At 42.8% G+C, this 22,069-nt stretch overlaps 2 protein-coding genes and 1 non-coding gene across 12 annotated transcripts in view; 1 reads left to right on the top strand and 2 right to left on the bottom strand.

Moving 5' to 3' along the window:
* Nucleotides 1-13,289, top strand: part of MATN2 (matrilin 2) — a 127,422-nt gene extending 114,133 nt beyond the window's left edge. For 7 of the 10 annotated variants that reach the window (XM_073330492.1, XM_073330497.1, XM_073330495.1 and 4 more), the window contains 5 exons: nucleotides 3,669-3,821; nucleotides 6,990-7,061; nucleotides 7,654-7,767; nucleotides 8,129-8,227; nucleotides 10,472-13,289. In XM_073330492.1, the coding sequence (XP_073186593.1) occupies nucleotides 3,669-3,821; nucleotides 6,990-7,061; nucleotides 7,654-7,767; nucleotides 8,129-8,227; nucleotides 10,472-10,524 (491 nt within the window). In that variant the 3' untranslated portion in view covers nucleotides 10,525-13,289. Of the gene's footprint in view, nucleotides 1-3,668; nucleotides 3,822-6,989; nucleotides 7,062-7,359; nucleotides 7,768-8,128; nucleotides 8,479-10,471 lie in introns of those variants that run through there. The other 3 variants (XR_012157127.1, XM_073330493.1, XM_073330496.1) reach the window with 3 other exon arrangements.
* Nucleotides 13,290-14,599: 1,310 nt separating this feature from the next.
* Nucleotides 14,600-19,638, bottom strand: RPL30 (ribosomal protein L30). Its single transcript, XM_073330499.1, has 5 exons — nucleotides 19,567-19,638; nucleotides 19,434-19,484; nucleotides 18,164-18,309; nucleotides 16,216-16,346; nucleotides 14,600-14,711 (listed from the first exon to the last, which is right to left on the bottom strand). Exons 2-5 carry the CDS (start codon nucleotides 19,452-19,454, stop codon nucleotides 14,662-14,664), a joined length of 348 nt encoding a protein of 115 aa, XP_073186600.1. The 5' UTR covers nucleotides 19,455-19,484; nucleotides 19,567-19,638; the 3' UTR covers nucleotides 14,600-14,661.
* Nucleotides 15,048-15,175, bottom strand: LOC140907991 (small nucleolar RNA SNORA72). The gene has a single exon (XR_012157702.1). It is a non-coding gene; the product is annotated as a small nucleolar RNA SNORA72 (small nucleolar RNA).
* Nucleotides 19,639-22,069: the final 2,431 nt, after the last annotated feature.

The following is a 22,069-nucleotide window of genomic DNA, read 5'->3' as shown; positions in this document are numbered from 1 at the left end:
GTACCTCTGAGAGGGTCTATGTACTGAAGAACCAAATCAGCACAAGGCAGTTGCATTGCATAGCTTGAATGCTGAACTGTGCCCTACATGTTTCCACTAAAGGTACTTCATTTAAATGGAGAATCGCAGATATTAGGAGCTTTATTAAATATTCCTTTTAACACATAATATTAATATAAAACACCGCACTCAAAATATCAGAAATATGTTGTTTCAGAGCCTTTGCTTTATGCTATAATTTTTAAAAATACAGCATAGACTTGGAAGCAATTATATGTTGCTATGATTGGGTGCCCACCCTGCACAAGACCAGAAGGGATTAAGGTGGCTAGGTGATCCAGTTAAGGGCCCAGGCTGCACCTGGGGAAGGAGCCAGTGAACAGGATTAATTAGTTGAGGCTCAGCTGGATGGGGATAGGAAGGGCCAGTATTAAACCCACGAGCTAAGAGCAGCTGGGGGCTGCAGGGAAGTAGTCTCCAGTTATTCCCTGGGAAGAGGAGGGAGTTGTGCATCTGGCAGACCCGGAGATGGGGAAGGGCCAGAATCATAGGACTGGAAGGGATCTCAAGAGGTCATTTGGTCCAGTGCCCTGTCCTCATGGCAGGACTAAGTATTATCTAGACCATTCTTGACAGGTGTTTGTCTGACCTGCTCTTCAAAATCTCCAATGATGGAGATTCCACAGCCTCCCTAGGCAATTTATTTCAATGCTTAACAACCCTGACAGGAAGTTTTTCCTAATGTCCAACCTAAACCTCCCTTGCTGCAATTTAAGCCCATTGCTTCTTGTCCTATCCTCAGAAGTTAAGAAGAACAATTTTTCTCCCTCCTCCTTGTAATGCCTTTTATGTACTTGAAAACTGTTATCATGTCCCTTCTTAGTCTTCTCTTTTTCAGACTAAACAAACCAGGTACAGAAAGGCCCAGGGAAAAGGCAGTAAGGTCCTTGGCTGCTGACTAGAGGGTCCCTGAGCTGGAACTTAGAATAGAGGGTGGGCCTGGGTTCCCCTACCAGCCAGCAGGGAAGTGGCACAGACCAGGCAGGGGAGAGTGGACTGCCTGGGACAGTTTGGCCCAAAAGACTTTGATACCCTGGAAGGGGAGGACCATAGTGATCTGACTAGAGGGCCAAGTCACAAAGAGGAAGCTGCAGCTCCTGCAATGAGAGGGGCCACATGGTGAGAGAGGATGACAGATGGAGAGACTGTCAGAGGTGTGTGCAGCACCTGGAAGAAGCTAATCCCCAGAGCGGTCGGGAGGAGGTGCCCTAGAGGTGAGCTGACCCTGTGACAGTTGCTTTATTGTCCATATCCCACTGGTCTTGCTGAAAAAGAAACCCATTGTTTGTTATAGAGGTGGGCCTAGCAAGATGATAACTCGCATTCAGATTTAATTGAAGACTGGTGATTTTGAACAGTAAACATGGTCTACAATATGTTGTTGTTTGATTGTTTTTTTTTGGGGGGGGGGGGGAGGGTTTTCATAAAACTGTAGCCTATGATCAAGGTGGCAGAAATCAATTCTGTAAGGCACCCTTGGCAAAAATCACTTTTCCCACATAGTATCTACTAAATTTTTCAAAATAAAAAAGGACTTACCTGTAAAACAGAAAATGTTTTGCAAGAGTCCTACTACTAACCTGGGCTGATGGACTGTGGCACAAATAAAGCTGTCAGGACCTTAGAGAGGCTTCACACCTTGTTTTTTGACATATCCACACAATGATACCTTGTTGCACACCTGAATGCAGGCAGGGGCACCCATTTGTGCAACCAGTTTGGAGTGTGTCCTGATATGACTCTGCTAAGGAGAAAAGGGAAGAAGTGATGGTACAAGGAGATGAGGAAGAAACTGGACAAATACAGAGTAGGAAGCAACAGAGCTAATAAACTTGTATTCACAAAGAAATGTCAACACCATGCCTCTTTCTGAAGCTTTGAAAATTAAACCAATAACTTATGGTTTCATGCACGGGAGTGAGTAGGCAGGATTTGGGACAGTGTATGGAAGAATTACAGGCCTTGACAAGTAAAAGATTTGGAGAGAAGTACAAGCCAACCCCACTTACTTTCAGAGCCAAATACATCCCCAGTGTAATCCCACTGGGGGCAGTGTAGTTTTGCTGAGCAGAAATTTGGCACTGAATGTTAACGCCAAGTCTTTAAAAAGCAGCAGACCTCAGCATGAACAGTCCATTCGTTAAACTGAATCAACCTCTGTAACATGGTGGATGTTTTACTTTCCTGGCTAGCACAATGTCACCCAAGGTCTTGGTAGAAAGCAGGACCCTGCTTAATAAAAATGTAGGCACTGGAGATGGAAGAGGTGTATTTACTATGTCATCACATCCAGTCTCCTGCATTGCCAGTGGAGGGTTGAAAGTGGTTATTCATAGTGAGTACATAGATGTTATCACTGAACAGCAAAGGAAAGCAGATGTACTAACCCCACACCCTACTTTTTATCTGAAACCAAGAAGTTGAAAAATCAGTTTTTGTAATTGGCATCTGGAGCTCTCTTAAAAATTGCTTCAGTCCTTAAAAGGATAATTGTTGTGGGTTTTCTTTTTTTTAAATGACTAGGATCCCAAACAGATGTTCTGCACTCATTTCACAATAACCTTTTGCAGACAGGACAAGGACCAACTTTTAATCTTTTTTAAATTCCAAAGCGGTCAGTGCAAGATGAGTGCATTTTCTAATGGCAGAAGTGATGTAACTAGAAATGAATATTCAGTTCATGTGTAAACCAGAAGCAAAGAATTATTGCCAGCTGTTGGAAAACAGGAATATGAAGTGTGCTCTGCTTTGTGTGGTGTGAGTTTAAAATCTGTCTGAGAGGAATGTGAGCCATTGTCCCCAGCCCAGCTACCAGGATGTATTAAGACTAACTATGGCATGAATCCCCTTAAACAATTGATCTCCTACTCTCAGTTCTCTTCCTTTCCCCTCCCTCCCTTGACAAAAAAAACAGACCCCCAATGCAGGAGAGACTCTTACACCCAGGATCCCTTCCCCAGGACTCATTAATCTCACCAGCCCCATAAATGGCTCCTCTCTCTCAGTCCCTTCTCCCAGCATAAATTCTGCATTTCTCTTAGATGACCAAGAACTCCTAGATTCCAAGGCTCCAGATTAATCTGCCTAACTGACTGTATCAGAAGACTATGTATTTAAGTCTATTTCTCAGCAAACTACTGATCTCTTTCAGGATTCTGTCCCCTGCCTGCCTTGCTCCTACATCAACCCTATCTATCATTTCAGCAAAAAAGGAACTAGACCCTGTGTCCCTCCAGCTCTGTGTCCCTCCAGAGTCTCTCAGTGTTACTGCTAAACTGATCAGAGGTGCTCTCTCTCCCTCAGTATGTTGCAGGCAGCGCCCTTTTGGGATTCATTTATCTTCAGTGGTAACCATATGTCCATGGTTTCTTTGGCTGAAGAATTGTTTGTTAATAAAACTAACAGTAAAGCAGTGAGTTTCTACAGCATTTCAGATGTTCTATTACTCAGTGTAACTAGGATTATTCATCCAACACAATCTTTGGAGTTACGTGGCATGCACATTTATGGTGCTATAAGTAATCAATAATACATCTTCCTTTCACTTAAACTCTGGATTTTTAAAAAATTTTGCAGTAGTAATAATGTGCAATTTCTCTTGCACCCAGGTATAACTATCTACGCTGTTGGAATAGGAAAAGCAATTGAGGAAGAATTACTGGAAATTGCTTCTGAGCCACCAGACAGACATCTTTTCTATGCTGAAGACTTCAGTACCATGGGGGAGATAAGAGAAAAACTAAAAAAACAAATCTGTGAAGGTACCACATGCCTCTTCCGTTGAGATATAAGAAAAGCGAACAGCCATTTCTCTTCTGTTTTTAATAAATGATGCATAAAATATACACTTAAACCCCAGGAGGATTGGTAATGTTCCCCACCTTCCTTCAGGCTGCAGTTAGATCAGTGAACCCCACCCAGGTAAACATGAGCTATTCCATTAGGAATATTGGTGTGGAGGTGAGGGAAATCCAAATGATGATTTATTGGGAGAACAATTGCTCTTCTGGTCTGTATGAGTCATGTTTAAAATTGTGTAGGGCAATGGTTCTCAAACTTTTTTTTTTCATGGACCACTTGAAAATTGCTGAGGCTCTCAGTGGACCACTTAATGATCTTTCCAAATGTTGTTTGTACCGTTAGCTAGCTATTGTAAAGTGCTTTGGATAAAAGCGCTATATAAAAAACCTTAATAATTAACATTTTTTTGTTCTACAAATAGAAGCACAAAACTCACATTTTAATATCAATAGTCTTACCTTTCTAATGTGATGGATGTGCCCTCTCTCCCTGCCACCACAGCAGCCCCCTACCTGGGGCTGGGAAGGAGTGGGGTCTCTCCCTCTCTCCCCCGCTGTGGCAGCCACCAAGCTGGGGCTGGGAAGAAGCAGAGTATCTCCCCAGCCGCAGCAGCCCCTGATCTGGGGCTGGGAAGGAGGGGAGGGTCTCTCCCTCCCTCCGCCACTGCGGCAGCCACTGAGCTGGGGCTAGGAAGGGGGGAGGTCTCCCCTGCTGCGGCAGCCCCTGATCTGGGGCTGGGAAGGAGGGCTGTCTCTCCCCGGCAGCTGCAGCTCTGGATCTGGGGAAAGTCACCTTTCTCTGGCCGCTGCAGCCCTGCACATCCCAAATTCCCCCACCCCCTCTTCTCACCCCGCTGCCCCCTCCCACTTACTCCCTATTCCCCCCAAGGTCACCACCTCACCTTACTTGTGTGTCTTCTGCAGGGTCCAGGCACCTAATTAGTGGAGCCATGTCTGTGCAGCTCTACTAATTAGGTGGGTGGCCCTTCATTCTCTTGTGTGCGGCTGCCCAGGTGCGCACCTTAGAGGGAACTACCCACGGACCACCTGAATGGAGCTTGCGGACCACTGGTTGTCCGCGGGCCACGGTCTGAGAACCTCTGGTGTAGGGGAATGTTGCTAATGTCTCGCTATGTAAGTCAATGGTTGGGCTCAGCAGCAGAAGAAAAAGAAAAAAAAAGAAAGAAAAGTCTTAATGGCTATTGTGCAGCGTTCACAACAGCAACAAAATAGTTCGATGTACCCAGGAAGGAAACTGAAAAACAACCAGCTTGTGCGTCAAACCAGTCCTTTGACCCATGAGCGCAGAACCTGGCTTTGCAAAATCATCCCCCACCCCCACCGTGGCACTAGCAGCCACACTCTAGACCTGCTTCCCATAGCAGCTGTTCAAGAGACCTGGGGATTCTGAGCTAGAATGGACCCCTGTTCACCAGGGACTTAATGACACCCCTGCACCCACTCGCACACAGCTGGCACTCAGTATTACGTGCTCATTCATATACATGGCTGAAGTCACTTCCTGTAACAGGAGAATGAAGCCCAGGAACCCTCGAGGATTCTTTGCTGTGCAAGATTGCCTGGTAGGAAGTAACACGTTCTTCCTTTTAGGCAGGGCTTTGGGAGGAGTCAGGGAAAAGAATCTGACCGGGGGCCCTCCAGACTGTGTATCCTCTGCCTCTCCCCTATGGATCGTATTGCTAGCTCCCGTTGATATGCAAAATACTGAGATTGTAGAAAAGCAGTTCTGTTCATCCACCCGCATACACCTCTACCCCGATATAACATGACCCGATAGAACACGAATTCAGATATAACGCGGTAAAGCAGCGCTCCAGGGGGGTGGGGCTGCGCGCTCCAGTGGATCAAAGCAAGTTTGATATAACGCGGTTTCACCTATAACACGGTAAGATTTTTTGGCTCCCGAGGACAGCATTATATCGGGGTAGAGGTGTACTAGGTAGGCAAACACATGATGACAATTTCAGAAGCATAGGGAGATTCCAAGTCCAAAATTCTCGGGCAACTCTTCTAATAAATCTCTCTCCCTATCAAACATCCTTTAGATAGCTGCAGTGCTGTTCGCCATAAATTTCATTTACTTTTCAGAAATGCATTATTTGGTAAACCAAAAAATAAGTAAATCTTGCCCCTTTGAGGCAGTTTCCAAACTAGAAACTCTGTCTCCAGTGTTGGGTCCGTTTACCTCCTGATTTTCTGCTGCACAGCTTCTCTCTTCATTCATCACAAACAGGTAATGCCTCTCGTCTGCGGAACTGGGAGGCTGCCCAGGGTTGTTGCTGGAGGCTCCAGGACTAAGCACCACTCTTTAACTCCGCCCCAAGTGATGGAACAAATTGGCAGCTCAGTTTCTCGTAACCACTTTGTTTTATTTATAAGTATAATTTGTAATTGTTGTTGTGCAGCAACGACTGTTCCAGCAAGTTCCTCTTAACCTCCCCTCAATTGAGGAATCACTGGCTCTAACCCTCTCGTTTCTCCCATGCAGCATCTCTCTAGCTGGCTCCCTGTACCCCCCGCACAGTAGCAGAAAGCCCTTCAAGCATCAAGACAAATCTAAGAGGTGCAATAGGCAGCTTTTCAGGAGCCTCAGAGGTCAAGTTATGCCCTGCTGCTGCAAGCCACCATTGCTGACTCTGGCAGGCCATAGGGGATTGAGTCAAACTGGCAAGCCAGGGTCACGCGCACACAGCCCAAAGTTTGGACTCTGCTATGGAGGGTTTGACCTGAAATTTTTCTGTAAATGTTGACAGACATATAACTGACTTAAGGTCAGTTGATATATATCAACTTAAGGTCAGTTGATATAATTGTAAGTTATTAGTAGTCAGTTGCTGAAGTGTTTCTAGTTTTAGAAGAACTCTTTTGATGGCCTAAGATGAAGGGCAGGGCTTAGTCTTGGCGCCTCCAGCAAAAATGCTGAGCCCCCTCTGAATTCCACTCAGGAGAGCCATTGCCAGTGTGTTATGAATGTGGAGGGAAGCTGCTCACAGAAAATCATCAGGAAAGAAATATCATTTTCCTGTCATGGGAAGCTACTGTTCTGTGCAAAGAATAAAATCATTTTTTCTATTAATATCTTTCTCTTTTGGAAATTGTTTCTGCCAGCTTTGGAAGAGTCAGATCCCCATCAGGATCCACTGACAGGGAGGCCTCACAAGACTGGTCCTCATTCTTCAGGTTAGATGCTTTAAATCTGTGTGTCCCATTTTCCCCTCAGTTGGCTCCCCACTCAGCATTCTTCTCACGGCATCCTCTACAGAAAGTTCATCATTCACCCAGAGGGATACCCATACCAAAAAAAACCTCACAAACCCTTTTTGGTCTTCTGAGCTTTGCTGCAACAAGCTTATGGTTGCATGCTCCCACCTTATCCCCCATAGTAGTTTATTAGGATGCTGCAACTTCCATAGCAGCCTTATACGTTGATGTACTTTAACACATTTTTTTATTTACATGATCATTTACTATTTAATAGGCTCAGGCTTAACAGTAACCAATACAGAGCTGAAGTCCTTCTCCTGGCCTGGAATACAACACTTAAGCAGTCTATCTACAGTATACAATCTAATAGCTCAGCTTCTTTGTGTAAAATGCAAACTCTGAGTAGTACCTTACACCATTAGAAGTCCCGCTAAAATCCACTGGATTAAGGTGCTGATCAGTGGGTGAGTGGAAGAATCTGGCCTTAAATGAATAAGGTGTTACATACAAAATTCAATAGATGTGTTACATAATCATGACCACAGTTCTGTCTTGGGGTTTCCTGCAGGATCTGAACCAGCCAGCATAGCCGTCACAGATCTCCTTGCCTGTTCCAATTTTGCAGTACATCACAAGTATCTTTTCGAAGAGGAGAGTGTTTCACAGTCAACAACAAGATCAGGTAATTAGTTACCATGGCTCAGGTAATCTTTAGGCAATTCCAGCCTTCTCCTTTGATTACACAGGTTAGAAAGACATGTCAAGACTGGAAATTCATAAACAATGCCCACCACAGAGTGGCATTCCTTGCCTACCTGTTTCTCCATAGTACCCTCTCTAAGTGCATCCTCATCTGTGGTGATTACAGCTAAGTATTTAACTGGGATTTGATATGTGCATCTTTTGATAGTGATTATACTATTTGTTGGTGCCAGGAAAATATTGAACATACTTTGCATTTAGTAGCTACATTCTCTTGCAGATTCAGTATATTTAGATTACATGTCACTGTTTCTCTGAATGCCTTCTGTCTGCTTTTCCAGCAAACCCTTCAAAAGATAAGAAGGAGCAGTGCAACTGTGAAAATCTCATAACATACCAGAACCATGCCAATGCTGAAGTAAAAAAACTAACCCAGCGATATATCCTTTCTGAATAATTATTTCCTGGATCACAGGTAGAAAGGAAGTTATTTATAAGGGGAAGGAAGAGGGGGAAAGACAGTTACAATAAATGCTAATTAGGGCCACACACTTAAAACTGGTTTCAGAGTAACAGCTGTGTTAGTCTGTATTCACAAAAAGAAAAGGAGCACTTGTGGCACCTTAGAGACGAACCAATTTATCTGAGCATGAGCTTTCGTGAGCTACAGCTCACTTCATCGGATGCATACTGTGGAAACTGCAGAAGACATTATATACACAGAGACCATGAAACAATACCCCCTCCCACCCCACTCTCCTGCTGGTAATAGCTTATCTAAAGTGATCATCAAGTTGGGCCATTTCCAGCACTTAAAACTCAAAGTCTCAGATGTCTCCTTGGGCCCAAAAGACTCTACTACTGTTTACACAGCTCTTACAATGACTTCAAATCCACAGCTCCTTCAATGAAAGGACCAAAGTTTTTATTCATAAATATACATCCTAATGTTTCATAACCACTGAATAGCAAGAGAAGTCTACATCTTAGATCAGGTGAGTAGGGAGTATAAGAGGAGGCAAAAAAAAATGGAGACTGATTTTGAGACCATAATCCTATTCTCTGGATTTGGCTATTACTTCTGCTGAAATTTTAGTCCTCCATCATACTATTTTTGAGTAGTGTTTATTGGCAACAGGAAACTCTTGTCTCAGAATACTGAAGAGAAGTCTCCTGCTGTGCTCAGGGAATAGGCACATGCAGCAAGTCACTTAAAATAATTTCCAAATGAAAATGTCAGGATATTCTACAGAGAACAGTGATGATGACTGATTTTACACACACAAACCACTTCTGGCTTCAATTTTAATTATTTTAGTCTCCTCTTAGATGCCTCAGCCAGGTCAGCCCTTTCCTGCAACAAACTCTGGGAAAGGTTCACAGCTATGAATCCCAAGTAGCAACAGCCACTCCCTGCAGCCTGGAGTTAGGTGCCTAACTCCCTTTGAAAGTCAGTCTTGCTTAAGCCACACCCATTCTACAAATTTTCTGCTTACTAGCTTAAACAGCAGCCAGATCAGCTTTCTGGCTTTTATGGATCCCATTCTTACGCACTCAACTCTCCCTCTGTGGATTCCACTAGGCAGCAGACAACCTAGTTAGGTGTTGCGAAGAATGAGAAATGGAGGGCTGAAAGGGACCTTGAGAGTCCAGTCCCCTGCAGAGGCCGGTCCTGGCAGGTGTTTGTGCAATGTATTCCTAAAAACATCCAACAATCCACGCTGGGCCCAAAGTCTCCTTTGTGGATCCAGCCCTTATTTTCTCTGTTCCCCATCTGTAAAATGGGGATAAAGCATTTCATAAGTGTTGAGGATACACACACTAAAGATTATGAGGTGCTCAAATACTATAGTACTCATAACTACCTGTTTTCCTGTACTGTACCAGATCTATTTGTGGGTTAGGGACTTCATGTGTCTTCCATCTTAATCTAGTGTAAATAGTATGTTTATATATATGCTTCATAGCGGTAAGTAGCTGAAACATTTTTAAAGATTGCACTAGCAAGGAACAAAGTTTCACTTCACTTTAAAATGCCAATAGAAGCCCCCTCTTTTTCCAATCACTGTGCTAAGCAGATATAAGCAGTGACCTGCAACTCCTGTTTATGGGTCCTTTTGGTAATACTACTGGACAGTACATTTAAATGTAAGGGAACAAAATGTTTAGGGGTGATAAAGAAACCCAGTTGTAAAGTTCCATATTGGGCTCCCTTTGCCTAGCCCTGCATTGAAAAGGAGGAAATAGGGTTGAGCTGTGAAATACAAGGACTGAGGGAAGTGGATAGTGACAGCACCTCAGTAACAGACTACAAACCCCTACAACCAGCAGCATCTGCTGCAGTTATATTTTCTCTTCCCGCCATAATACGTTGGGGACATGAAGGGCGGGGCGGGGGAGGCACTTAAATGATAATGAAAGAAAAATGTAGCAATTACATACCAGAATGCTGAGTAAAAAAATACACAGCGTTGTGCTGGATACAACAGACAATATTTGTTACAAATACAGGTGTGTACAATTTTAGAAGCTGCCATGACATGCTTGTTAAATTACTGTCATTTTAAAAAGGATTTCACATCCTTTGGTGTGTTGAGAATCAAATTAATATTTGAAGGACTTTCTGGCAAGTTTTTGTATGCTACTGTGTATTCCAGATAGCTTTTTCCTTAACTTATTAATACTGGAAGAAATAACTAAGAGAATGGAAGCCCTGGAAAACAGACTAAGATACTGATGAAGAGTTCTTAACAGATGTATACACTGTACTGTATATTTATACATACAAGTTGCAACAAAGCTATTTTCTTAAAGCAGTACAAAGCTAGGTAGCACAAATCTTTGTGTCTGAGGGAAAAGGACATTTTTGGACCCAATATTTACATACTGAGGTACAGCATCATATTGTTCTCTTGCATTGATTGCAGTAAGACAAATGTTGAAAGGAATTTATAAAAAAATTTAGTAACTAGAAAAATTTCTAAGAATTTAACACTTGAATTCATAAGCTATGCAATCTAATAAAATGCTTTTATTTTTAAATGGAAACCTCCATGGTGTGTTTGGGTATTTTTAGACTACTTACTGGTGTGTTACACAGGTCAGGCTAGTGATCACAATGGCCCTTTTCTGGCCTGCGAATCTGACTCTAATATACTCTGTAAATCATTTTTGCTTTATTAGTTGTGCTCCATCTCTCACCCCCTCCATCATATTAAAAATATTAAGTGTGCAGCATAAATGTGATTATAAAACAATTGTTTCATATATACTCTCCTTTGCCTAGTATAAAACATCATCTATAGAAAACTAGACATGAGGGAATGTGTAGTCTAGCTTAATAGGTTTTTACTTGCATCACAAATGTATGCACTAACTCAAACTAGTGTTTCCTTGCAGTATTCCAGGTGTTTCAGCAGCATTCAAGTAACAGTTTGCCATTTGCCTACTACATCCAGAACACCCACAATCTCCTCTCACTCTAGTCAGTGGACAGAATTCACAATTATTTGGTCCCAGTCTATATTCTACTCTATCACATTGTAAACGCTTCAGGTCAAGGGTCTTTTCTTGTGTGCACGCGCTATCTAGTCTACAGTGGGAGACAAGCAAATTTCCTCCAGTTAAAGGGCAGAATACGGGGCACTAAATGTTTCAGGGAGAATGGTCCCATATAGAAGGTACTGTTTTCATTGAAGCAGATGGTCCCATATAGAAGGTACTGTTTTCATTGAAGCAGATTCTCTCAGGCTAGACAATCCTACTCTTGTTGGATAATTCAACAGCAGAGCTAAGCAAATTAATTATTTAATGTGGTGGTCAAACCAAAAAAATGTGATTAGTTTCAAAGTGACACTGGATTTGTTTCTTACCACAACAAAACCCCACATTTAAACTGAGCAATAGCTTTCCTGAACTGCAATTTCACCCTCTCTTCCAGTCTCTGAAAAAATCTACCACCTGTTGGCACCTTTTTGTCACAAGTGAATCTTACATGTCTTAGGCTACAACTGTGACAGCAAGTGTTCTCTCAAGAGAACATGGAGACTTTTACAGATGAAAACCAGCTCTATCCCCAAGAAACCTGAAGGGTGTTTTCTTTCCCTCCCAAAATCCTTTAGTTTTTGCTGCCGTCCTCTCTCCTTGGACAGTGTTTTATATTCCTTTTTTCATGCTCTGAAGGTAAAGTACAGACAAGCAGTATATGTTCCCTTTTGATTTCAGCTTGTCAAAATAGTAATTTCCTAGCTCTTTCTAAAAAAGGCAGTAGCCTTTTCTGCACATTCTTGTTAAAGAGCAGTTCATCCATTGTGAGGATGCAAACATTACAGTAGTAAGTTTGTAGGGTTAAGTGACATCCCACCATGCAGACTCAAGAATGAGGTTTTCAGTTCCTGGTACCTCCAAATTTTGCACGTGTTTACAACTTACAGCAGCTGAAAGTACCAAAAAGATGCTTGAAGACTGAACTTTTTTTTTGGTACTCAACAATTACATACATCTTGCATGAATGTATACAGCTTTACAAAGCAGTATAAGCTATCTTATATCTAATTAAGTAGAATTCATTTTTGAGAATGAATAGATTTTCAAATTCTTAAAACAAGTCTCCCCTTGTAACATTTCCTGGTAAAGAAAAACGTGACCGCGTTACAACAGTAGTCTCTGAAACTAGACTGAAGCAGTGAGTGATGGGATTCTGTAATCGTGCTGTTGGACTGCAAACAATTCTGCATCCAATATTGGTTTTTGCTAAAGATCCATTAGTTTTTCAGACTGGTCAAAGAAAACTTACATAGAGTTTCTGTTAGAGCTTTAATTAAGTAAGAGGTTTCAAATCTGACCTTTAGCTCCCACACACCCCTTTCTAGAACTGGGAACTGAGTGCAGTTTCATCTTATGTGCTTCCTAGCATACATGAAGAGTTTGTTGTTTGATAGTAGTATGTGCTCAAGGGAGTTGTTTATAGATGCACAAAAAATGCAAATATGCCTATAATTGAACAAATATGGTGGCTGATGGATCCTGGAACACAATCTCCCCCACCTTCCCAGAACTTTAAATCTCAATGTTTAAGTACAGGTAATGGATTAAGTGACACCTAGCATACAAATTAAGTAGTGTCCAATTTAAATAATGCAAATTTAAACAGGCAAATTTTACTTTCAAAATCATTTTTAAAATAAAACTTCCTCTTGAGAGGATCCTAATACAGAGATTCAAAGATCAATGGGGTTAATTCTTCCAGTATCACAGGATTTAGCTAAGTAACTTCCTTCAGGTTTTATTGTGACTGTAATGGATGCCACTTGCAAAGATTCTTACAGTTCAGAAGAAATTTATTAATAATCAATGACTGATTCAGCATACATCAAAAGGGGAAATACACAGAATTGTAGTAAAGTGTATTTTGTATGGCTCTATTAAAGATACATTGCTGAAAAGCTGAAACCACCTATGAGAGAAATTGTATTGTTATTGTGTATTCTTTTTACTAGATGCCTGCAGAGAGCGGACCTCTCACTTCTAAATACTCCTTATTTGTATTAAAATAGCACCAGTGATCAGGGCTTCAGAGAAAGATGGTCCCTGTCCATAAGCAGAGACTAACATTTTCAAGCATAACTAGTGATCTGAATAAATCTCCTTTAAAAAAAAAAAAAGGATCTGCAGATGGGATGCATAGTACTTTCTAAAAAAAAAAGAAGTCCCTTTATGATGTCTCAAGTTGGGCACTCAGCCAAGTCACTTAAAAAAAATCTATATCTCACTGTCGCTTAGATTTTATAAGCGCTATTTTAATACACTGAAATGAATTCTCCCTTTAGAAATATAGGCCCACATTAGATTTGGGTGAACTAGGGTTTTCAATTGAGTAGGGATATTAGCATGAATAGACCCAAAACATGAAACCAAAAAGAATGAAACCATAAGAAGAGTTGTGTCAAACTTGCAGTGACCCTTCAAAATACCAGTGTTCTCATTAAGGTTTGGGCTAAAGCCAAAAAAAAACCACACCTCTTAATTGGGTACCAGGTGCAATAAACAACAGGCTATAGAAGAAACTCCTTCATCTGGCCTTAGGTAAGGTCTGATAATTGGTAATATCACGTTTATTAAAAGCATATATAAAAAAAGTAAACTCTTCAAGGATTCACTGCTAATACCTACCTGACCAAGTTGGAGCTGACCAATACAGGGCTAAAGCCAGAGATGTCTCCCTAGACCATTTGTAAGTATCTTGATCAAATGCTTATGTTTTGTTACTCCTGAAATGTAGTAAATTGCTTGTTTAGGCTTTTTAGGCACATTTAGAGCAATTTTATAAATACCATTCAGGCTTTGGATTTAATGAAGGATTTATGGTTAAATTATACCCTACATAATTAATTCCAACACTCCCCTGGGAATGAAAAAAAACTAGTCTCATCTCTTTCCTGGATCTTAAAAAAAGAATTAATTTTAGTTCAAATAAGCCTCTTCCTTCTATATATGCTTAAACAAAATTCTCTCAACCACTCCCTTTGCTTACCTACCTCAGACTTCCATCAAATGAAATTAAGATTAAGTTTTTAGGCTGTTTTATGTCCTACTCCTCTTGAATTAACCACACAAAATAAAGCAAACTATTAGGATTTTCAGGGATTCTTATTCTACAAAAAACAGTCTAAAACTTTCCAAAGGCTTTGGATTTGAATAGGGCAAGTAGAACACTTTTCTAACAGAAAGAGAGGCACAGTCATGGTAATCAGTCTCTATTTGCACACTTGTGCCCGAAACTAGTAACAGTATAAATTAATACAAAATACAGGTTTTTTTTTAAAACAAGTCTGTAACCAGTTTTATTATAGAAAGGATGACAGCTCTCCAGCTTTTACTTCTCAGTGGTCTGCTCTGGCATGCTTCTAATGATGTCAGAATCGCCTGTAAATGGAAAAATAAGCCATATTCAAATCTCAGGAAAGGGGCTACAGCAAAATCCATTTACAAATACAGGACAACTATTTGGAAGCTATTTTAAGTTTGCCATTCCACAATGACCAATATCTTCCACTTAGAAATCTGTTATAACTTGGCTTTTGAAAATTCTATCACATTAAATTAAAAACTCAGGTGTTGGCACCAACAAATAGGTTTGAAGGATAGTATACTTCTGAGTATGGTCTCTATTAATCTCTGAAATGTTTTCCTTTTTAAAAAAATGTCAAAGCTGTTTCTATATATATTATACTAATGTACAACACAAAATGACAATTAAATACACATCACTAGCCATTAAAAACACAGAACTAGAGAAACAAGCAAGTCCTGAGGATACATTGCAGAATTTTAATATAGCAAGTGACTAGCCTGATCATTGAAATACAGGATAGTGACAATATTTGCAGTATATGAAATACCAACTCAAAAGCAGAGGTACTATACAGACTTAAGAGCTAAATTATACAACTAAAAATAAAAGTGTTGCATGTAACTATATTAAAATAGTTATTCACAAGTCAAACCTGAAGCAGCAGGTTATAAATTAGATTTTGATGGAATTAGTTTGAGAGTAAAATATCATACTGTATTCATATCATACACACAATAAGCAGATATAACTACAGTGAAAATTCAAATGGTCACTCAAGGACAACTCAGTAGAGATACATCTAGAAATGTAGTGAAATCCATCTTTAAGCAGCCATTCAAAGTGGCTGACAAAGCAACTAAACAAGACACCATCTAAAATAGAGCAGGATTAGACTATGTTTAAAGATACTTTGGGGTAAATACAGACAAGAAATTGCTTAATTAAGAGTGTTCATCTTAGAGGTTATAACAGTCAGCCTTTAGGCCCAGAGATACCACCAGCCTATGGTAATTATCTTTGTTCACTGCTGACGCCAAACGTTTAAAATGAGAAATGTTAGAGCAGGGGTTCGCAAACTTTTTTTTAACTGGTGATCCCTTTCACACAGCAAGCCTTTGAGTGAACCCCCCCCCCCCGGTAAATTAGACACGCGTTTTTTATATATTTATCATTATAAATGCTGGAGGCAAAGCAGCATTTGGGCTGGAGGCTGACAGCTCACGACCCCCTGAGGGGTCCCGACTCCCCATTTGAGAAGCCCAGGTTAGAGCATTTAGCAATCCTGTTCACTTTCAAGCTTGGATGTCCAATAAGAAAAACTGAATTAGAGATCATATTTCCAAGCCTTATCAACTGGCCAAAGTATTCTAAAGATCCCCATTGCTGGTGGGAAAAATAGCTTGCTGAGGTGAAGCAAGCCCAATAAAGAGAATATGCTGGTTTTTTGTTTTTAATGTTCTGTGTCATGGAAGTCCTGTCCAGGCCCTGTACCCTGGTATTAAACAGAATGGCAAATCCAGTTAATGTTTTGTGGTGATGGAGTCGTATAGAAGCAAAAGATGCTGGAACACATACCTGGATCAATGATAGCCAGCGTGCACACTCTGTAGTATTTTCCACATGCTGTACCCAATTCAATATTGTTGCCGCTGTAGTGATGCACACCAGTCTTTGCCAACATAGCATAGTACTCAATCTCTGATTTTCTGAGAATTAAGGAACTATGCATCAGAAAATGGTACACTCACTCATTCCCATCAAATGAATCCTTCAATGGGACATTATTAGACCAGTTTGAATCCTAACTACACTTCCAAAGTTTTAGATTGAGCAGTGAAGTTAGTTTTATTCTTCCACTTGAGATGTGTGTTGGGGGGCAGTCACCATCTTTCCCCCAAGGGGAGCCTGGCTTCCCAATCACAGCTTTCGGATATAGGAGTCTGATTCTGACAGACAGGAACGGGGTTTGGCAGCTCTGGTTAGTGCAGATGTCTTTTCCAAGAAAGGCCTCAAGAGCTGCTCAAATAGCAGGTAGGCTCCTTTGTACAGGGAAAAAGGGCTGACAGGAGATGCAAAAGTAGACTGCTGAGAGGGAGTGGGAGTGAACAGGACTAGTTGATGGGTTGGTCACTGGAACCTGTAGCTGATGAGTAAGGCTGCAAGTTTGTCACAGACATCATGGATTCCGTGACTTTCCAGGACCTCTAACTTCTGCCCCAGCAGCAACTGGCCCAGGGCCTGGCTGCTGCAGGGGCAGTCTCGCACCACCGCACTCCCTCCCCCAGCAGCTGCAGGGGTTTGGGTGTGGAAGGGGGCTCAGGACTGGGGGTTGGTGTACGAGCGGGGTGAAGAATCTGGGCAGCACTTACCTCGGTGGGGCTCCACAGAAACAGCATCATGTCTCTCCTCCAGCTCCTAATCCACCTCCAGGCACTGCCATGGTTCCCAGCCAATGGGAACTACGGAGCTGGTGCTCAGGGCGAAGCAGAGTTGCCTGGCCACACCTCCACTTAGGAGCTGAGGGAAGGACATCGCCACTTCTGGGGAGCTGCACAGAACCAGGTAGGGAGCCTGCCAGCCCCACCCCTCACCAGCAGTAGTCACGGGCTGCTCCCCCCCAGAAAAACCCAGGTCACTCTCCTCCGGTCAGGGGTATATAGTACAATTCACGGACAGGTCAGAGGATGTGAATTTTTGTTTACTCCCCGTGACTTATCCATGACTTTTACTAAAAATGCCCATGACTAAAATGTAGCCTTACTGATGAGGGCTGGGGAAGGCAGGTGGCCAGATGCTAAGCAGACAGGGAACCAGAAACCTGGGCTTCTGGTGGTGACAGAGGCATTAAAGTGAATTGTGTCCAGTTCTTTCACATTCCTAGCTTGCCCCTTTTCCACTTGGCCTCTATGAGCTGCAGGTCTTGTCAACCACCACTGGTCCCCTCCAGCAATCCAAATTACATGCAGATCCACATCAACCTGTCCCCCTCCCACAACCTGAATAGCTCCAGCCACTACAGGGTCTGGATCTCTTTTCTGCATCTTGAAACTCCTCATAAAAAGTTATTTTCAAAGCCACCAAAACCCTATTTGATGACAGACAGGATCCAGCCCACAGCATGAGGTTTCAAAATAGGGAGGGGAGAGGAAGAGGCACAGAAGCCATTTAGGATTCCTTCTCCACCTGCATAACAGCCACTTTGCTACACCCTTCTTATCTGAATCATAACAGGTGTAGAAAGTTTTTCTTTAATATAAGCTTCCTTTGCTGTACAGAAGCTGGGCAGCATAATTTAAAAGCACTTTACAGGCTCAGTCCTGCATTGTTTGCACAAGCAACTTGCACCAGAGATCCAGCATCATTTTGCAGCAAATATAACATTGTAGAACTAGGACAGGACAGTTCAGTGCACTGTACTAAAAACTGTTCACACTCTGCACAGCATAAAGCAGATGTGGATAAAGTATCTCTCTTTCTAAAAGCAGTTTTCAGGAAGTCCAATTTCCAACAGAACAGTACCTACCTCAAAGCAGGACAGTTGTTGGCTAGGATGACCAACTTGGCTTTGCCCTGCCGAATCATTTTCAGAGTCTGTTTGTACCCAAGCACATATTTACCACTTTTCATAACCAGTTGAAGCCTTGAGTTTATGGACTCTAGCGACTTTTTCTGTAACAGAGTTAAAATACATGGAATAATGCAGATTAACACAGAGAATGATCAATTTTAAAGAGCTTTAACTGAACAAGTCTTTTGGTTCACTAAGCTTTTTACTATTTACAGTTCAAAAGATGAAGTAGCTCATATCTAAATATCCAAGAAATTAAGAAAGAGCTTATCAATAACAAAACAAGAAATTTGTATATCATATGACAACATTCCTCAGACTTCAAGGTAGTCCTCTTATTTATACCTCTTAAATGCAAAGAGAAATTAACTGACAATTTTTAAAGCTACTATACAAATTATGTTGTATTGTTCTGAACTTCCAACCTGACCCTACCCTTTTCAGTGTCAGTATATTTGTGGGATCCTACATTCAAAGGTCCTTTTTCAATTTACCAAGGCTAAGCCAGGTTTAGAAAGAAGCATCAAGTTACCCCATTTTAAATTGCAGTCTGACCATTAGACCCTGTCCTGCGTACATACATTTCATGCAATATAACTAGGACAGTGATCACTATCAACAGGGCGCTGAAGGGATTTTTCTGTAATGCTTTGCCGCATATTGCAACCCGGTAGCGAATTTTGTAATTACAGAGGACTTCTTACAGCATGACTTTCGAGCGTACAAAAATAAAGGCAATGCTCATCACAAGGTAGAGCAAGATACGAGAGCAGACGCCGAAATGCACTGACCCGCACCCACGCTTTGTTCTAGAACAATTAGGCCATAACCCATCCCGACCGCACAGAGCTAGCAAAGCCCCCGGGGGAGGATATCGACACGCCCGGGAACCTCGGGCGGACAGCGAGAGCCGGGCGTGAGGCGACCCGGGCTCGGACGACACAGGGCAGAGCGAGGTGAGGGGCAGCCCAACACAGCTAAGGGGACGATACCGCCCTGCGCCAGCGCCTCCTGCGAGCTGAAGGAGCCCAGGGGGAGGCCTCCCACAGCGACTTGGGGCACCCTGCTCCGCCCCCCTTATTCATTTGGGTCCCCCCCAAGCCCCCAGCCCCGGGACAGCCCGGAGACCGCTGGCCGCTCCCCAGGCAGCTGCCCCGCGCCCCGGGGCCGCTCCGCAGCCTCCTGCCGCCGCCACGTGAGCGCCAGGCCCGCCCCGCTCACTCACCGTTTTCTTCGCAGCCACCATGTTGCTGCCTCGTGTCGGGTCCGGCGGTTGCTGAAACACAAGGAGGAAGGGTTAGCCCCGAGTGCCGGCCGGCCCGCAGCGCCCCTGCCCAACCCCGCGGAGCCCCGCTCACCCGAGGCGCGCCTCCAAGATGGCCGGGCAACAAGAAAGGAAGAACCTCCCACAATGCAGCGCATTCCCCCCCCCCCCGGTGCCCGGCGTGAAATCTCGCGAGGCGTTAGTTAACTCCGCCCCTTCTGGGTTGAAATACGCCTGCGCCAGACTCCAGAGGACACTAGGCGGCGGGGTTTTCTGGTGGGGAGAAGGGAGGGAGTAGTTTGGGAGGCGGGGCCTGTTGGGGAGGAAGGGCTCTGTAAGGGGGCGGGGGTAGCAGCAACAGCTTCAGCTTCTTCTTCTTCTCCTTCTTCTTCAGGGCTGGGGCTCTGTAAGGGGGCTGGCTCCGTGGGGGAGAGTAGCTCAGGGTGAGGGGCTGGTTCTCTGGCTGGGGGGAAAAGAGGGAGTAATTTTGTGGACACCTGGTCCTTTGGCTTGGCTCAGCCCGGACCTGGGATTGTTCTGTGATTGCCCTGAGAGGCAGGGGCCCAGCTCCTTAGAAAAAAAGAAAAGGAGGACTTGTGGCACCTTGGAGACTAACAAATTTATTAGAGCATAAGCTTTCATGGGTTACGCCTGCTTCATTGGATGCAGATAATGGAATTTATAGTAAGAAGATATAGAGAGAGAGAAGGTGGAAGTTGCCATACAAACTGTAAGAGGCTAATTAATTAAGAGGAGCTATTATCAGCAGGAGGAAAAAAAAACTTTTGTAGTGGTAATCAAGATGGCCCATTTAGACAGTTGACAAGAAGGTGTGAGGATACTTAACATGGGGAAATAGAGTCAATATGTGTAATGACACAGCGACTCCCAGTCTCTGTTCAAACCTAAGTTAATGGTATCTAGTTTGCATATTAATTCAAGCTCAGTAGTTTCTCGTTGGCATCTATATATATATTCATACTATATGTTCCATTCTATGCATCCAATGAAGTGGGCTGTAACCCATGAAAGCTTATGCTCCAATAAATTTGTTAGTCTCTAAGGTTTCAGAGTACCAGCCGTGTTAGTCTGTATTCGCAAAAAGAAAAGGAGTACTTGTGGCACCTTAGGGACTAATAAATTGGTTAGTCTCTAAGGTGCCACAAGTACTCCTTTTCTTTTTGCGAATACAGACTAACACGGCTGGTACTCTGAAACCTGTCACTTAAGGTGAGCTATTACCAGCAGAAGGGGGGGGAGGGGAGGAGAACCTTTTGTAGTGATAATCAAGGTGGGCTATTTCTAGCAGTTGATAAGAACTTCTGAGGAACAGTGGGGGGTGGAATAAACAAGGGGAAATAGTTTTACTTTGTGTAATGACCCATCCACTCCCAGTCCCTATTCAAGCCTAAGTTAAATGTTTCCAGTTTGCAAATTAATTCCAATTCAGCTGTCTCTTATTGGAGTCTGTTTCTGAACCTTTTTGTTGAAGAATTGCAACTTTTAGGTCTGTAATCGAGTGACCAAAGAGATTGAAGTGTTCTCCGACTGGTTTTTGAATGTTATAATTCTTGACTTCTGATTTGTGTCCATTTACTCTTTTATGTAGAGGCTGTCCAGTTTGACCTGTCCAGTTTGACCAATGTACATGGCAGAGGGGCATTGCTGGCACATGATGGCATCTATCACATTGGTAGATTGTGCAGGTGAACGAGCCTCTGTTAGTGTGGCTGATGTGATTAGGCCCTATGATGGTGTCCCCTGAATAGATATGTGGACACAGTTGGCAATGGGCTTCGTTGCAAGGATAGGTTCCTGGGTTAGTGCAACCACACAACAGAACCACTACTTTGAAACAGTTCATTAGAGTTTCCTAGTTGGAAGGCCCTCTCAACATCAGGGATGAAGAAGGGAAATTTCCACTCCCCTTTAACTGTCTATTTTTTGTCTTTGTTTCTTGCTCTTTAGTGATGATTTTTGCACTGCCTTTCCCTTCTCCCCTGGATCCTGTGATCACAGTTTCCTTTGTTCTAGAAAATGATTTAAACAATTTCTCCAAGCACAGTTTTGTGTAAAATCCCTGTTTACAGAAACCAGTTAAAATGGGGATGAGCAACTGGCAACCATGAAGACTACCTCCAGCCTGCTAGATCACTTTATTTGGCTTGCTTCATCCTAGATTGGAGAAGGGGGCATCCAGGGGAGAGGGACCTGCCTGTATGTGGCTGCGCCTTACATGACATTAGCAAGAGCTAACAGGCCGGACCAGGAAGCTGTGCAGTGTGGGCTCTCTCCAACTCAACCTCCCTATGACCCAGGAATCTCTTGGTGTCAGCTGGCAGGGGGTACAGCGGAGGGGCATAGAAGTTACAGCAATTTCCTGAGTCTGGTGTGTGTATTCTAATTCACCAAAGAATGTCATGTGAGTTCCCAAATAAAAGCCAGTGTCAGATTGGTCATCTACATTATTGTGAAACACATGTACAGATGTTGTATCAGGAGTTAAGTATATACACTATTATAAAGTCTGTGTCTAAGGACTGACAAAGTGAAGGTTTCCTGTCAGACAAGAAATGTTTATCTAGCTGACTGTTCAC

Source organism: Lepidochelys kempii, chromosome 2 (assembly GCF_965140265.1).
Source record: "Lepidochelys kempii isolate rLepKem1 chromosome 2, rLepKem1.hap2, whole genome shotgun sequence".
In the NCBI taxonomy this organism is placed as follows: Eukaryota; Metazoa; Chordata; order Testudines; family Cheloniidae; genus Lepidochelys; species Lepidochelys kempii.
Note: the sequence above shows the minus strand (reverse complement) of the source record. Positions and strands in the feature narration are given on the sequence as shown.

Coding starts and splice junctions, on each gene's coding strand:
- RPL30 (XM_073330499.1), bottom strand. CDS start 19,454: ATGGTGGCTGCGAAGAAAACG. Junction 16,347..18,163: donor AACAACTGTCCTGCTTTGAG/GTAGGTACTGTT, acceptor CTTAATTCTCAG/AAAATCAGAGATTGAGTACT. Junction 14,712..16,215: donor GCTGGCTATCATTGATCCAG/GTATGTGTTCCA, acceptor TTCCATTTACAG/GCGATTCTGACATCATTAGA.